This window comes from Apus apus, chromosome 1, assembly GCF_020740795.1.
Source record: "Apus apus isolate bApuApu2 chromosome 1, bApuApu2.pri.cur, whole genome shotgun sequence".
Classification (NCBI taxonomy): Eukaryota; Metazoa; Chordata; class Aves; order Apodiformes; family Apodidae; genus Apus; species Apus apus.
Window position 1 is genome coordinate 62,174,385 of NC_067282.1, and position 16,482 is coordinate 62,190,866.

The window sequence follows — 16,482 nt, forward strand, 5'->3', positions numbered from 1 at the left end:
CTTCCAAGATACCCTGAGGACACTGGCATCTCAAGTACATTTTGGCCCAGGATTAGAAAAATATGGTACCTGAACTGAGAAAGCAGCTTTCAGTGAACTGTTCCTCGAGGGCTGGTATTATTTAACACACGTGGATTAATATGTATGTAAAACAAAACACAAAGGCACTGGAACAAAGAACTGGAGAGAGAAACTACAGCAGGGCATTGCAAAGCCATGGAGGATGGCAAGCTATATTTAGGAGACATGAAATAAACCTCTTGTCTTTCTTGTGGACTCTAGATACTCGGAAAGCATTTGCTAAGGACAGGCATCCAAGCGTCGCCAGGGACAGCACATAAAAAAGCTAGGTTTCCAGTGTTAAAAAAGGAAAGAACTTTTCCTCTTCATTCCTGATTGCCCTTTGCCCTGTTGTTTAGTCATTATTTCGTATTTACAATGGCATAGCCATTTGTCATGGAGAATGCAGTAAAAATGACAAATAAGGCTGCCTGGCAACACACTGAAATATCACAAAATGGGTTAGGAAGGAACAAGGTTTAGTTTGAATAAGAACCATCTTAAGCTATTAGCAAATATAACAGAAGCTCTGTCTTTACCTACAGGTTGTCCCCCGGCTCTAGGAGCATCATCTGACTATTCACCTCCTTGTATATCCAATACCCTGCCATGAGATGATTCCTAAATCCCCTGACTTGCTATTTAGTCCACTTGGATTTTTTAATCTCAAGACCGATCCCTGTTTCACATATTTCTCATCTTTAATTGGAAGAGGCTCAGGAAAGGATCAAAACACCTGGATGCAAACTGGGACAGACAACCCCTTCCCACTCCCAGCCCACAAAGGGCTTCATTCCCATCTTGGATATACATGTAAATAAAAGAAATGGCAACACAACTGTAGAGAGCTACCTAGCAATCATTTTTATGTACATGTTTTAAAAAGAAGCTTTCTGTTCCCTAAAAAGATCCGTTCTTCCCCATTGCTAGTTCTGTATAAAAGCAACTAAACATTATAAACTCACGCATTTCCGCTGTCTGATTATTCTTCCATTTATAGTCATAGGAGTATAATATATACTGCTAATGCTATCAGAAACCCATCTAGGAAATAAATTCAGAATTAATACTATAAAATACATATCAAGCACTCATGTCAGACTCCTAAGTTAAAACATTCTTAGAACTGACCCAATATTTCTGATACCTTGTGGCAAGTTACAATCATACATTTGGGCACAACAATTTTGAATTAAGGTGCTTAGCGACAACAAAAGGATAAATTCCCCAAATCTGAATAGCCATCCTTCTGAAATTGCTAACTCAGATGATGAAAGTGCAATAACAAAATCCCCTTTAAATTACAAAACACTCCAACCTGATGCACAACCACCACCTACGACAAAAAATCTAAAAATAAAACCAGAGAACAGGCATTAGGAGATAGGAAGTACTTCCTCTCCAGAGTCATTTGTTAGCGTTTACACAAGGATCCTTTTCTGAGGAGCTTGAAGTGGGAACAGATTGCTTTCACACTGAGCACATTTAGAAAAAAATATGCATTTTTACTTTTTTTTTGTGTGTCTGTGCTTACTCAGGTTACACGCAATTCTTTAATCTCCTTGCTCCAAAAGGAGGCTGTTTGAAAACTTGCTGTTAATCTTTCAAAAGGCACGCAGAGTAAGGAAGATAACCCCAGACATTAAATGGCTTTCCAATTTTTGGTCACCCTTCCTGAGTAAGGTCAGGCTAAGTGGTCCTGCTGCATTCTTTTGTCGAAAGCCCTTTCCACAACAAAGAACCCTCCATGAAGAAAGCCAGAGTCCAGGAGCGGCCCCAGCCCCTCCGCAACTAAACCAGCCATCGAGACCCCCTGAGAAGCAGCACAACCCACAGCGCCTGGATAACCCAACACTGACTTCAAACGAGACCACGAAAGTTGTCAGGCTATGGAAAGTTATTTACTTGCAAGTGCTGGCTGTCAGAAGGGATCCAGAAGCAACAACCAGCTAACATTTGCCCTTCCCAGAGCCAGGGAAGGGAGAAACACCATTGCCAAATCCCACAAGGTCACCGTATGGCTCCTGTTATCCCTCCTTCGGGGTTTTTTGCCATAGTGCTTCAGGAATGCTTCTCAATGCTTGTGTTTTGCAGACTCTCCAGAGCAGGGTTTGCATTTTGCCCTGCTGAAATCACCGAAGCAAGCAGGGCTCAGCACCCCAGCGGTACCCACGAATTCACACTCACCTCAGCTTCTCTTCCTGTGACCCGGGCAGTCCCAGGCTATCAGGGCGATCCCGTCTCCTCCTGTACAGACCTGACTGTGACAACTCTTTCAGCTGCAAGGCCGTCATATTTCTCTACCTGGAGGGTTGTTGGCGGGTTTTTTTGTTGGTTTTTTTTTGGTTTTTTTTGTTTTTTTCCAAGGGGAGGGTGGGGGGGTTGTTTTGGCTCTGGGTTGGGTTTCTTCCTTCCCCCCTCCTGCCTCTTCCAGATGTTGCTGCCGAGGAGCGCGCCTGCCAAGATGCCTGGAGAGAAGAGGCTCTGCGGCGTGCCGGCACACCTGCACCCGCCCCAGCGACCAACCTCTGCAGGCAGGGCAGGCAGCCGGCCGCTGCTCGGCTTCCTGTTTCTCGTAGGTACACACCCTCCCGAAGGGCACCACATTTCCTTTATCACTTCAGCACACCTCAGGGATGTCAGCGAAAAGCTCACCGGTTTCCCTCCAGCTTTCGTGACATTCCCAGTCTGGAGCGATAGGAGCAACTCTGCCCTGTGCTCTCCCCAGAGCCGGCTGCAATTAGCTAAAAATCTCCAGGGCTGCAACGAGCTATCAACTATTTAATATATAATTTATGACAAGAAGAAAGTGATTAGCGCTATGAAAATTCAGAGTTATTCAAGCATGAGAGCAAACTCTGATAAGGAGATTAATGCAGCAAAGTACCTTCAATAAATACATTATTTTGGAAACACAATAGCACTGGGCTTTCCAGACACTGCTCTTTTCCACGTATCTTGCAAATCAGAAGAAAACCACGATACTGTTTTCTTCCTGCTCTCAGCTATCAAAACATAACCACTGCAACTATTTGTCACATGTTGCAGTGATGGAGTGTCCCATGTAATTGTAAAACAGGAATGAAAGTGCTGAAGGTTTCCTGTAAGACAGGAAGGTTGACTAGCAGGGATTTGCAAACCCTGCATCTCCTCTCATTAAGTAATGTTTTAGTAACAAAACTCTTGATTTCAACTTAAAAGGAGGCTGCCAAAAAGCTTGCCACGTTTTGGAAGATTTTTACTACTTGATTGATGTTACCCTTGGCACATACAAACAAAATCTTAGTTCAGAGTTTTTATCCCTCTGTTGAGTTTGGGAGGGGGAGCTGCTATTTAAAGGACCTTGCATTTGAGAAAAGAGAAGAAATGTAACAAACTACCAGGACTGTTTTGACTAGGATAGGAAACAAGTTCTATGTGGTATGAATTTCATAGTTCTTTATTAATATGTTTATTTTGCAGAGGAATACACACAAGAGATCACTTGTGAATGCCTGTAATAGAGAAAAGCGTAACATATATAATACTGGCCACGTCACTTGACACCAGTTTTGTCAGGATTAGCAGACTGAACACAAGCAAAGTATTTCACATAATGCTATCAACGTGTTCCAGCCTGGAATGTCATCAACATATAATATAAGACATCACACAATGGAAAAATAACAGAAATTATTTTGGAAAAGGAATCACATAACATGTCAAATAGATAATGGTTGGAGAAATTCAAAGTGATTTATACGATGTTAGAAGGTTGCACACACTGAAATGTCAACAAGAGCTATACGTCTGAGCTTCCGTCCTCAGAAAATAAAAGAAAGAACAGTCACGATATTTGCCTACACATGCTGCATTCCAGTTTCAAACAAAGTACTTAAAATTGTTTCTCAATACACAGCAGGATAAGCTTAAACATAATTAAACACCAATTCCCTGCAGTCTGTAATCAGTGATTCAATGAAAAGTAAATGCTGTTACAAGTGGAGGTTAAGGACAGCAGATGACAGATGCTCATGGCACGTCAGCTTTTATAAATTACAAACAGTTTTTACTGTGCTTTAAATATCAGTGTGCCAATGATTTATCTTGGTCCAAACAATCATTTTTAGAAAATAATAATCTAAAAAGTGAAGACTGAGTGAGTTTTTTTCTGTCAAAAAGTTCTTTGTTAACCAATGACACTGAACCCTTACTTACAAATTTGTTCATGAGATTTCATGTTCATTCACTGCAGTAGCAGTCTCTTCAGCATACACTGAATACTTTTGTATTAATCATGACACAAATCTATCAAAAATCAAAGGACAACCAGTCACCCGCTTTGCTGCAAGATACATTAGTGAGAAGTACAGAGCATTACAATTCATGTTTATCTGCATGCACAGCTGCCGTGCTTGGACAGCCTACAGGACAATGGCTTTTACTAAAACATACTTAGAAACCACAACTGCACCAAAGCAGTATTATTAATTTTTAAAATCAAGGCCACCAAACACTGCACGTAAATCAAAGAAAGACAAGAAGTCCAGACACAAAAATGAGTTGTTTGTTATAGAGAACAAATCCACCTCAATATAAAGAAGGGCAAGATTGTAATTTTTTTTTAAATGGACCTGGGAGTCAGCTCTGCATCATCATTATTTCACAGGCTTCTTCAGCAAACTCTGACAGGAGTCCAAGCTGATTTAAAACATACTTTCTTGGAGGACTTGAGAACAAGCCAAAAGATTTCTACAAGAAATCCAAATCAGACTCCTTTTCTGGCCTGTGAGATCCAATACCAATCCTCATAAGACACAAAGCCTCAAATCTGAAATTACTCAAAAAGTCAAACCTTAAGATTTGAATATCAAATATATGTTGTATAGGTGTTTTTTGGAGAGATGCTGGAGAATTAAAATTACATTTCTCCACTAATTCACGTAAAGGTTGCCACAAAGCAACCTGGATGGACCTCACTGCAGGAAGAAGAATTTCCCCAGTGAGTGCCTCCTACTCCCCATGCCCCTTTTTACCTTCCAGCCCCTATCTGATGTTTATAATTCCTTTTTTAAGAGATTACATTCTTCTCATGTGGGATGGGGCCACTTGGACCTTTCACATTCTGTGAGAATTTTTGAGGACTGGCCAAGTTACTGTGTGTTTTCTATTACTGGTAACTCACAGCCTGCTTTTATGTCCTGTATTTTAAAGGTTCACTCTTCATTTTCCAGTGCATTCCCTTCAGTCATGCAACTGACCTTCCTCCAGCCCCTAGTGAAGCTACTACCATGGCTACTGCAATCTGATGGATAAGCACGGTATTGTTAGTATGCATTAGAGGAAAATACTGTCTAAGCAGCAGAAACTGGAAGCTAGACAGAAACTATGCAGCTCTTCATCCCAAGCAATAAGTAACTGTTTATTACATGAAAAAGGCTCATGCTTGAGATTTCATTGCAGTTCGACAAAACATTTATCTTGATACACCAGGCCTGAAGCGCTCTTTCTTAAACTTCTGTGCAAGTACTGTTGTTCTGGTGACTGTAGATACTCAGCAAAATTTTGCAGTTTAAAAATCTGCTAAGGTTATGTCTGGTTACTTTTCACTATGTTCAAAGGGATGTGAACAGTAATCCATGATGCTGGAAATCATGTCATTGAATTCAGGAATAACAAAAAGCTCCAAGTACTTCAAATTCAATACATTTCTTCATGAGTCTGTATTTACAGAGAATGCACATTAACTATAGAAATCAGATAAGACAAAGTTTTAGCTCTCTCATTCCACACAGAGAAGCCTTCACTAATGTGATTCATCTTTTTTCCACTTCAGTGGCACGTTCTTGTTTTGGTTTGTTTTGAGACTTTGAAGAAACCACCAAATTTCCATTAAATGTAGTTGAAGATTTTCAAAGTGATAGGAAAAGCTACTTTTCAGGATATAATAAAGAGTAAAAAAACAAATAAATCAGAAGAGCGTTGTAAGAACAGTATAGGAGTGCCCCTGGCATGCACACATTTGGCTGCAGTGGGGGAGGACATTTCTCCATTCCCCATCACTTGCCCAGCTTATCACTGGGATGAGTCTCTCCAGAGGAATGTGTCTAAGAGTGTTGACTTTCTACTATTCCTTGCAAGGTCTGGAAGAAAAACACTCTTTAAGGAAAAGGCTTGTTCATCAGCAGGAATGCACAAAACTCGCTAGAGCAAACAAAGGAAGGTGGAAATAACCCTTCCAGCAGTTTTGCAAGAATGTCTGAAGTGGCCAACTGATGTGCCAACCACAAATGAAGATTTACACCTCTCTGAATTAGGCTGCAGCAGCAAATTCTCACGGATGGATTTGGATGTCAAGGAGTAGTGTACTGTACCTTGGGTCCGTGCTAGGGTAGGTGGTGATCAAGGAGTGGAAACAAAACAAGTCTCAATTCTAAGGCCATAAACCTTGAAAAAAAAGTTCAAAGCTTCGCTGCACCTTAAACTGTTGATTCAAGGATTTAAATTATTAACTAATTACACGTTTTCTTCCTTGTCTAATGTGACTCCTACATCTGTTTTGATGTTTCTTGCCCTGTTGCACTTAGCCATCAATCAATCCTGAAGCCAGCGTATTTAATCTGTGGATTAGGCTAAATCCTAAGGCACTTGAACTACCTACGTGGACACTGCAAAGCAGCACAATGGATTTTACATCTGTGTTCCAGCTGATCAAGCACGTTTGTTGCCATTTAATATTAGTTGCTGGCTTTTTTAAAACCTCCTCTATGGATGCATGTCTTTGTCACACAATGTAAAGTAAAAAACTACATGATGGTGTGCTCACCCAAACGTGGAGCAAGGTCTTTTGGCTGTTTCCTCCGAGCTCTCTGTAGACGCTGCCCCATGAATTCCTAAAACTCAGCAAGAAAAAAATACGTGCAAAAGGCACGTTTTCCTCCAGCAAGTGGAATCCTGCTTTGGCTGAGCTTTACAACACCTCCCTCTACTGGGAAAAAACTGCCTTATTTCTCAGTGCCTGTATTTCTCTCTACAGCCAGAGGGAGGTATAGATTAACCCACATACGTTTTGGTAATTTAGACAGGAGCCAAATTGAGAGCAGAAATGAATGACAGACCAGTGGCTGAAGAAGAAGGTTAGCATTATAGCTAAAAGTGTATGCTCTCAACCAGTGGATGATCAATCCATGAGTAGCTGTGCAAAGAAGAAACCAGGTGACATAGCATTAATAAATTTTTCCCTGTTTGTTCAGAAGCCTCTTTAAAAAAAGAATTATAAACAAGGTGGCAAACAGTTGAAGCTTTAAGATGGGTACAGATACTCATAGTGACCCTGAATGCCACGGATAAACATTTTAGAAGAGAAAGGAAAAAATAACACACCAGAAAGATTGGGGAAGGGAGGGTCTAATGCCAGCAAATTCCAAGTTCAGATTAGCTTAAAACATGTGGAAAAACACAAAGAATTCCCAAATTGCATTTCTAGATATGGGACCTTCCCTTCAGAATATATTTTGCTGTCTTGGAATTACAGCCTTTTCCTAAAAGAGATTTTCAAACCCAGTTAGAAAAGCTATTTTTATATTTAAGCAATTTTCTTTATGATGCATGAAGATCCTAAGCCTGCAAAAGTCTGAAAAGTCTTATCTTTCGAAAAAGTTGACTTCTAGTTGCACCTAACAACTGTAGATACATGCAGAATGTTTACTGTGACGGGATAAAATGCCTTTTGAAATGGAGGAAAAAAGTTCCTGGTACCAGCTGGCTTACTGGGTGATTAAAAGTTCCCCAGTATATGCTTCTAAAGACTGAGGAAGACTCCAAGAAAAATACAAAGGCAGTAGCAGAACCTGAAAATAGGTGGCAAATAAAGCAAACTGTTGGGACAGCTGCTGCCCCAGATACCCTGGGGAATCACCTGCTCTGACAGCTGCTGGGTTTGTGCCCTGAAAGTCAGCAAGCCCTTCCAGTGCTGCAGAAAGAGCCATTCCAGGTGGGCAACCACTGAGACCTGGTTTTGCTGGTAAGTTAGTCAGAGATCTCAAAACAGGCCCCAACCTGACTTTTCACTGAAGGAATGGGAATATTAGGAATTTTTCATTTTTCTCCAAAACACCACGCATCAGGGTTAAATAACAAAAACACAGCAGCCTATAAACTGCTTCTTCTGTTGACTGCCCAGCAACTATTCTCCTGGCCCCTTTGTTTTCCATATCACAAATAATTTTCAAATTATTAATGCTACATTTTAAGTAGAAAAAGAAAAGCCTTTCATCAAGGTTTTGTTTTCTTCACACTGAACTGAAATTAAACTGTCAAGGAGTGAAGAAAGCATGCTCCCCTTGTGAAGCACGGAAGAGGTGCCACTGACCGTGACAACATGCACGTGCTTGAAGGCACCACCACCTCATGGCACACAACCAAATACTGTCAAGGAAATAGGTGATGCTAATTTATAGCTTTAAGTGCTGAGGTTTTAGAAGGACAACCCACCCCTAAGCTCCCTAGCGGGTACCAGAGCCTCTAGGCAGAGATTGATGAGCTGGATGGTGAGGAATGGTCAATTAGTAGCCCAGAAGAAGCAACAATCCTGGCTGTACATCTATGAACATACCATATAGCCACCTCACACCGACCCAACTGCCCAAAAACATGGCAGGAAACACATGACAAAGGAAAGCAGGTGAGGCAGTGCGAGCACAGAGAAAACATTTGAGATAGCATAGAAGACCACATATACTCAAACGTGGTCCCATTGTCTGACCAGGATTTCCAAGAAAGGTAGGAAGCAGCAGTTCCTTAGAGATTAACACCTTTAACACTAGTAGTATGATGGTTTCTAGTGTGAGAACTAATGTTCTCCCTAAAGCAGAATATACAAAGTAGCTCATGTGTCTACCAAAAAAAAGCTGAATAAACACTTAAAAAACACAAGCAAGGTGCAATTTTCAGACACTAAAAAAACCGAACAACTTAGTTTTTAAGTATATATGTTTTTGTTTCAAAGTTATTAAAATTTGCAATCTGTATCTGCAGAAAAATCCACACTGAGAAATAAACTCCCAGAGAAAGGGAAACAAAACTAATCCAATGTAAAAATTCAGAATGCCATAAACAGAAACCCAACCTTCCTCCCCTTAATGCTGCAAAAATTAATTTTGGATTCAGCACAAAAAAAAAAAAAATACAATCACATGTACACTTTTAATAATATTTTAAACTACATGAAAAACACACTTAAGAATCTTAAATTAGAGCAAAAGCCTTAAACCAAAAGAGCACAGCTGCCCTACCGTAAAAGGTTAGTTTTGCTGGAAAAGTGACTGACTTCTGAACATAAAGACTCCTTCAAATCATATCAAAAGTGATACAAATTTCTGTAACAGGTGGGACAAAAGTATTCCTTCCAATGAAATCACACTTTTGGGTTCAATTACTCCTTCACAGTGTTCTCATCTCAGCCACTGCCAATTAGGCCATTGCTCAGAACAACCCATCAGCAACAGGGTACCTTCAAACTGACAACAAATCTTCTGCTCTGGATGGGGACAAACCAGTGTCCCTACAAACACTGCAGACGAGTAACAGATAAAGAACTACTGGGAATACCAGGACACCTCTACACATTTCAAGAAGAGCAGAGCACTTTGCTCAAAGCTCTGTTCCCAGTGCCGTTCACTTTTAGTCAAAATAAAACCCAGCAAGCAAAACTATCATCAATCCTCCTCATAATTCCATTTATCACCATTTCCATGTGTGGCTCCTGTTCACAAGAATTTCCCCACAAACGACTAAAAGACTAAATGAACTGAACTTCTTGCCAAGCTGTCAGCTTGGAAAGCAGCAGAGCATGTGCTCGGAAAGACATGAGAGCCGGACCCTCAGCCCAAGCCATCGGGTGGACACTTACTGTCAGTGTGTAGTCTCGCTGGCAGCAGTTTTGCAATGAGCAGCCTTCCCCACAAATAGCTTCAGATCACACTCTCAGTGTTTGCATATTTTCCCTGTGGCTATTACTGGTCTTTGTGATAAAATATTTAGAGAAAAAAAAACAGCCCAGTGACTTAGCAAACCACTTCCTTTTTTCACCCTGTAAAAAACTGATGCTGTAAAGAGGACGAATTCATCCAAATTCACAGTTCATCTCCACAAACTGTGTAACACCAATCCTCTACCCCAAAATCACCTAGAAGAGTGAAGAATGCAAATCCTCTACCCCACAGGAAAGGGCATAGCTTTAGTTACACCATCTGTGTTTTTTAAATGATGAAAATACAAAAACCTGGAGAGGGAAGACAACAGCTGCAGATCCACTTTTTGAGACAACTGAGGTGTTTTCATCTTACAAATTTCCTGATATTCTAGGGACTGAAGATGATTGTGGCAACTTCAGTCCCTCTGAAGGTACATGTTTATTTGTGACTTTTTACAGGACTACTCTGGGGTGTCAAAGAGAGAAGGAACCAGCAAAAACTCTGTGCACATAACCTCTGGTATGTACTCGAGGGGGTCCTGCTCTGCCAGGGGGGTTGGACTAGATGATCTTTCGAGGTCCCATCCAACCCCTAAGATTCTGTGATTCTGTGACATCTCAACAAGCATGACAGGGTCTCAGGTCGCCACCTGGGAAGGGCAACCCCTGGAGTCACTGGTGCACAGTGACCAGTCACACAGGGCCGCACTACCTGACTGCAAGCACCTCTGTCATTGCCAAAGAGAGGGAAGACCCAGTCTCATAGAATCACAGAATCATCATGGTTGGAAAGGATCTCTGAGATCACAGAGACCAACCATCAACACGAAAAAACCCAAGCAAACACAACCACACATACTCCACCAAAAAGCACTCACAAAAAACCCCCACAATCTCGGCCACTAGCATATGCCCTGAAGTGCCACATCTACACACTTCTTGAATACCTCCAAGGATGGTGACTCCACCACTTCCCTGGGCAGGCTGTTGCAGTGCCTGACCACTCTTTCAGTATGGAAATTCCTCCTAATATCCAGTCTAAACCTTCCCTGCTGCAACTTCTGGCCATTTCCTCACTATTTACTTGGGAGGAGAGGCCAACACCCACCTCCCTACAACCTTCTTCAGGTAGTTGTAGAGGGCGATGAGGTCTCCCCTCAGCCTCCTTTTCTCCAAACTAGAAATCCCCAGTTCCCTCAGCTATTCCTCGTATGACTTGTTCTCTAGACCCTTCACCACCTTGGTGGCTCTCCTCTGGACACGCTCCAGCAGCTCAATGTTCTTCTTATAGTGAGGGGCCCAGAACTGAACACAGTACTTGAGCTACGGCCTCACCAGTGACGAGTACAGAGGGACGATCACCTCCCTACTCCTGCTGGCCATGGCCATGCTATTCCTGATGCAGGCCAAGATGCTGTTGGTCTTCCTGGCCACCTGGGCACACTGCTGGCTCATATTAAGCTGGTTATCAACCAGCACCCCCACGTCCATTCCTGCTGGGCAGCTTTCCAGCCACTCTGTCCCAAGTCTGTAGCATCGCCTGGGGTTTTTTTGACTGAAATGGAGGACCCAGCACTTGTCCTTGTTGAACCTCATACAGTTGGCCTTGGCTCATCAATCCAGCCTGTCCAGGTCATTCTGTAGAGCAGTTCTACGCTCAGGCAGATAAAAACTCCCACCCAATTTGGTGTCATCTGCAAACTTACTGAGGGTTACTCTCCCCAGCCTCACACCTGCTGAGAAAGGAGGAATACCCTCTGATTTTCTTCTTTTCTGTGACAAAGGCAGCCAGCTTCACTCCTCATTTCCTGGAATACCACTGCCATCTCTGACAGCTGCAGTACAGGGCAAGAACTAAGTGGGAACAGAAAAGAACCTTCATATCCTAGAGCACGTCAGGGTGATCAACCTGCATGACCAAACAAAAGTTGAGCTGCTTCTCTCTTGTGTGGACAGGGGCACAAACTCAGTTTTCCTAAAGCAGTCTGAATCCTTGCACGCCTCTTCAAAGGTCCCAAGCAATCCTTTACAGGTTAAAGCAGCAATCACAAATATTTAACCCTCCTAACATTATTTAGTTGCTCATCCACAATAGAGGCTGAAGAGTATGCTTGTACAGTTTTAAAGAACATGACTATTTTTTTCTTCATCCTGGCTCAAACCAGGACAATCACTCACCCCCAAAGTGCATTTATTAACTTGTTTGTTTATGGACAAGACCATTGACACTCCTCTCCTCTCTAGCCTAGCACTTGTTTCAGCAAACAGAACATAAAAGCAAATACATAATGTGAAAACATAACCACTTGTTCTCCATCCTCCAAAGCTGTGAAACTGAGCAGGGCCAGCCCTGAAATGTGTGACAGCATTTACCAGAGGAACTGAAGTGCTGCTCTGAAACACAGCATTTATGTTGGCATTCAATGGTGAACCTAAAGGCAGTGCTGAAATCTTCTCTATTCAGAACTTAAAACTGTACTTAGTACACTGCAGTGTATTTATCTGCAATATTCAATGCATCTTGGTGAAGCCTGGTGCACAGTACCTCACTTCGCACAAGATTTTCAGCAGAAAATGCACATAAGTGTCGATAATCCTTCTTACCTGCTTTCACCACAAGCACCAAATAATGCTGTTCCGTACCAAGAGAACCCGACTTTGCTTTCCCTTTTCCACGACTTGTCTTTACATCTTGCTTCTTGCTCCCTCTATTTCTGTCTTTAGGCCACTTAACTTTATTGCTAACTCTTTTCCGTTGACAAATTAACAATGTAAGTTATCTTTCAAAGCTGCCGTTTCCCGTACCACCACATAATGCTTCCTCATTTGAACTTATCTCACCCTGCAAAGGCCCTTCAAGTACAAAAACAGCAGCAAAGCTGTATTAAACTTATCACTGGACAGTTACTGACCTAGGAGAAAGAATATGCTACAGCTTTATCTCTCAAAATAACATGGCAAATGTCAAGGTAAGAGCAGTTAGTTTTCAGCGATGAAGAAAATTACAATAAACCAGTTGCTGTGCAGAATGGAGAGAAGCCTCGCTTGGTATTGCAATGCATATTTCATATTTTGCTCATATGCTGGCATGTCTACTTTTACAGGAAGGCAAGGGCAGTCTGGTGATTCACGATGACTGTAAAAGCTGCAAGTCTTCAAGAATGCCAATAAGCATCTGTTAAATGGGAACTAGGAAAACAAGCATCAACTCTTCAATTAATGCTTTTAAAAGCATGGCTGAATAATTTATTAACCATGGCCTGGCTAAACTACATTTTTGAGTTTTGTTAGCTTCCCAGTTGTTGACTCTGTTGTATCACCAAGCTATTTTCTAAAACAGCTGTGCTAAAGACAACTTGTGAACAGGACAAGACCAGCCCCACAGAGACCACACTCCTAAGCACTGCTAGATCGCTGGAGGCTGCGGTTGCCCACCCCAGGCTTTAAGGGGAAGTGCAGCACAGAGCCACATGAACAGCTCTAGACAGTCACATGGACTAGACAAGCCCATTAGCTTGGTCCTGGTGCCAGGGCTTCCATCACCAGCAGAAGATGAGACCAGCAGCTGTGGCTCTGCGGTGTTGATGAAGCTTCTGAGTTAGGTGAGAGGAGCTGGACCTGGCCTAGACATGAAATCAGACCAGTTTTGTCAAGCCAAGGTTCACTATGGGAAGGAGCCACTTCTTCAGACCTACATTTCCCACAATATTTTCTTTGCTTCTCTAGCAAACCATCGAGAACCAGAACAGCAGCACACTGGTGGAAACAGATGCTGAGGGCTGCTTCAGGATGCTCCATGCTCTGGAGCTCCTGGTCAGATCTGTGTCCTTTTCCCTGCCTCAGGAAGCTTGTGTAACCCTCCACAAGGAGATCTTTGACGTGCCTGCACTGCCAGGAGCTGGTGGAGAAGCCAGCCAGCCACTCCCTGGAGCTGTCTGCCTCACCACCCTGTGAGATCACCATACCCAGAGAAAAATAAGCACAAGGAAACATATGATCATGCTTCAGCTGTTCCAATCTGCTGAGGGTGTATACAGGAGATGACTGAGCTGATCTAGGAGCTCAATGCCACCAAAAGGACAAAGTCTAGTTCCTTTTCTCTCCTGCTGCTGTTCTTCCTTCCCCCACCACCACAGTCCTTCCTCTCAGCCACAAGGAGCAGCATCCTCCTTCAGACCATCTCTTGCTCTCATGGAAGTCCTCTCCTAGCTGAGGCAGAATACTGGTTGTTGGGAGGTGCATTCAATCGGATATTAGGGAAAATTTCCTCACCAAAAGGGTTGCCAGACACCGGAACAAGATGCTGAGGAAACTGGTTGATTCACCATCCCTGAAGATATTTAAAAGCCATGTCGATGTGGTGCTTAAGGACACAGTTTAGTGGTGGACTTGGCAGTGCTGGGCTAAGGGTTGGACTTGGATGACCTTAGAGGTCTTTTCCAGCCTAAATGATTCTGTGATTCTATGTATGCAGCTGCTGCAGAGCAAAGGACCAGTGAGCACCACACAGGGCACAGGGCAGGCAAGCAGCGTCTCTCCATTTCAGCAGAAGTGTGAGATGTTCCCTCAGCCCGGGCATCCCGTGCTGGCACGATGGGGACGGGCCTGGCAGACACGTCCCCTCCCGCCAGGCCGGCAGCAGGAGGGGACCCTGCAAGCCGGGGCGGGGAGCATAGGGGCAGCAGGCCGCGGGCGCTGGGACACGGGGCTGCTTTCTGGAGACCTGCTTGCCTCGTCTTCTCAGGACGTCGTGTTCCCAGCCCTCGCAAGGCGTTGCAACCATCCCTCCCACCAGCCTCTGCAGCCGCCGCCCTCCGACCGAGCCCGGCCCGACAGCACCGGGGCCACCCGCGGCCCCGCCAGCCCTGCCGGGGCCTCACGCCGGGGAACCCGGCCCCGGCCCGCCTCGCCGCCCCGGCCCAGCCGCGCTGCCGCCGGCAGGAGGAGCCGCAGCGCCGCGACCCGCCGCCCGGGCAGCCTCGGCGCACGCCCGCAGCCTCCTCCCCGCCGCCCTCCTGCCGGCCCGGCCCGGCCCGGCCCGGCCCGCCTCTCCGCCCCGCAGAACCTCGCAGGCTGTGGGGGCGCGGCCTGTTCAAAGGGAGGAGAGGGGAGGGGAGTGAAACAACAAACAAACGGCAAACGAAACGTCCCCGGGGTTTCCCTTGCCCTCCTGCCTTTCGGCGCTCTCCGAGCTCTCTGGGCCACCAAAGGCTAACAGCAAATTCCCTGAAAGCAGAGCTGAACCTCCCCAACCAGCCTGACTCGGGTTCAGGCTGGACGTGAAAACTGCGGCTGTTGAAAGAAGGAAGGCGTTTTTCCCGGTAGAGGGTGGTGAGACGCTGGAACAAGTTGCCCAGGGAGGCGGTGGAAGCCCCATTCGAGGCCAGGCCAGACGGAGCTCTGAGCAACCCGACTTAGTTGAGGTCCCTGCCCGTGGGGGGGCGGTGGGACTAGATGGCCTGTAAAGGTCCCTCCCAACGCAAACCACTCTGTGATTCTGTGAAATGCCACTAATGAAAAATACCTTCCGCTCTCAACTGACAACAGGACAGACTTCTCTTCTCCTGAGCTCACTGCAATATTTAACCACAACTTTTGAAGAAGTGCTGTTGCTACACCAGACAGGCCTGGAGTGATGTTCTGGGATGAACCGCGCTGTTTGGCCGAGGGGCCCTCACCAAAAACGGATGGGAAATGCCAGCTCCATGGCTAGACCTACTCTCACTGAGTGTTGTCTCCTGGGCCCAGCAAGATCTGCAGGCTGAGCCGAGCAGGAGTAGACTGAAGGAGTCAAAGTACCAGGCACACCTACTGTGATGTGTGACTGGAGTCACTGCAGCTGGTAAGAGGAAGTATTTGATGTTGGGAGCTGTGAAAATCTTCTTCTCTTCTAACATGCTTAGGAATATCATAGGCATACTGCTGGAAGAAGTGAAAGCAGCATTTCTCTTGTTTTAGCAGTTGAACAATGGAATTTGCTCCAAAACCAATAAATACTTCTTGCCAGTTACTTTTTGAATCCCTGACATTTATGTTCTTCTAATTTTAATCTGACCATGATCCTGGTTACTGCAGAGTCCAAAGCCACATCGACCAGACCCTAAAACCCAGGATCCTCATGGCCAGAAAAGGAAGACATTATCCCTGCTGTTCTTTCCAGCCTCCTCCTCTGCAGTGCTCATGATAGGAGAAGACTAATGCAGTCTGCACCGTCACACGCAGGGAGACGTGCATACCCTGTTGCACGCAGACCGAGCAGTGGTGAGCGCTTCTCATCCTGAACTGACACAGACTCATCAAGGATATGTCAGGGCATGGGTCCCATTTTGGGACCTCTGACTTCACCTAACTGCCCCGCTCAACCCGTCTCCTCTCTAGAAGAGCACACAGTAGGAGGAAATGCTGTTTCAGAGAAAAAAGTGATCCTAATTCCTAGGTAAAGCTATCATATTCCACCTGTTTCACTTACA

At 44.4% G+C, this 16,482-nt stretch overlaps 2 protein-coding genes across 5 annotated transcripts in view; one reads left to right on the top strand and one right to left on the bottom strand.

The window, feature by feature from the left end:
* Positions 1-16,482, top strand: part of SEPTIN10 (septin 10) — a 963,730-nt gene that overhangs the window by 558,113 nt on the left and 389,135 nt on the right. The gene's annotated exons all lie outside the window — the stretch shown is intronic.
* The window catches only part of LIMS1 (LIM zinc finger domain containing 1), a 74,960-nt gene that overhangs the window by 32,839 nt on the left and 25,639 nt on the right, over positions 1-16,482 (bottom strand). The window contains exon 1 of one of the 4 annotated variants that reach the window (XM_051616785.1): positions 2,248-2,385. The exons of 1 other annotated variant lie outside the window; for it this stretch is intronic. In XM_051616785.1, coding sequence (XP_051472745.1) covers positions 2,248-2,354 — 107 coding nt within the window. In that variant the 5' untranslated portion in view covers positions 2,355-2,385. Of the gene's footprint in view, positions 1-2,247; positions 2,387-12,616; positions 12,636-16,482 lie in introns of those variants that run through there. 2 more of the 4 variants (XM_051616803.1, XM_051616776.1) reach the window with 2 other exon arrangements.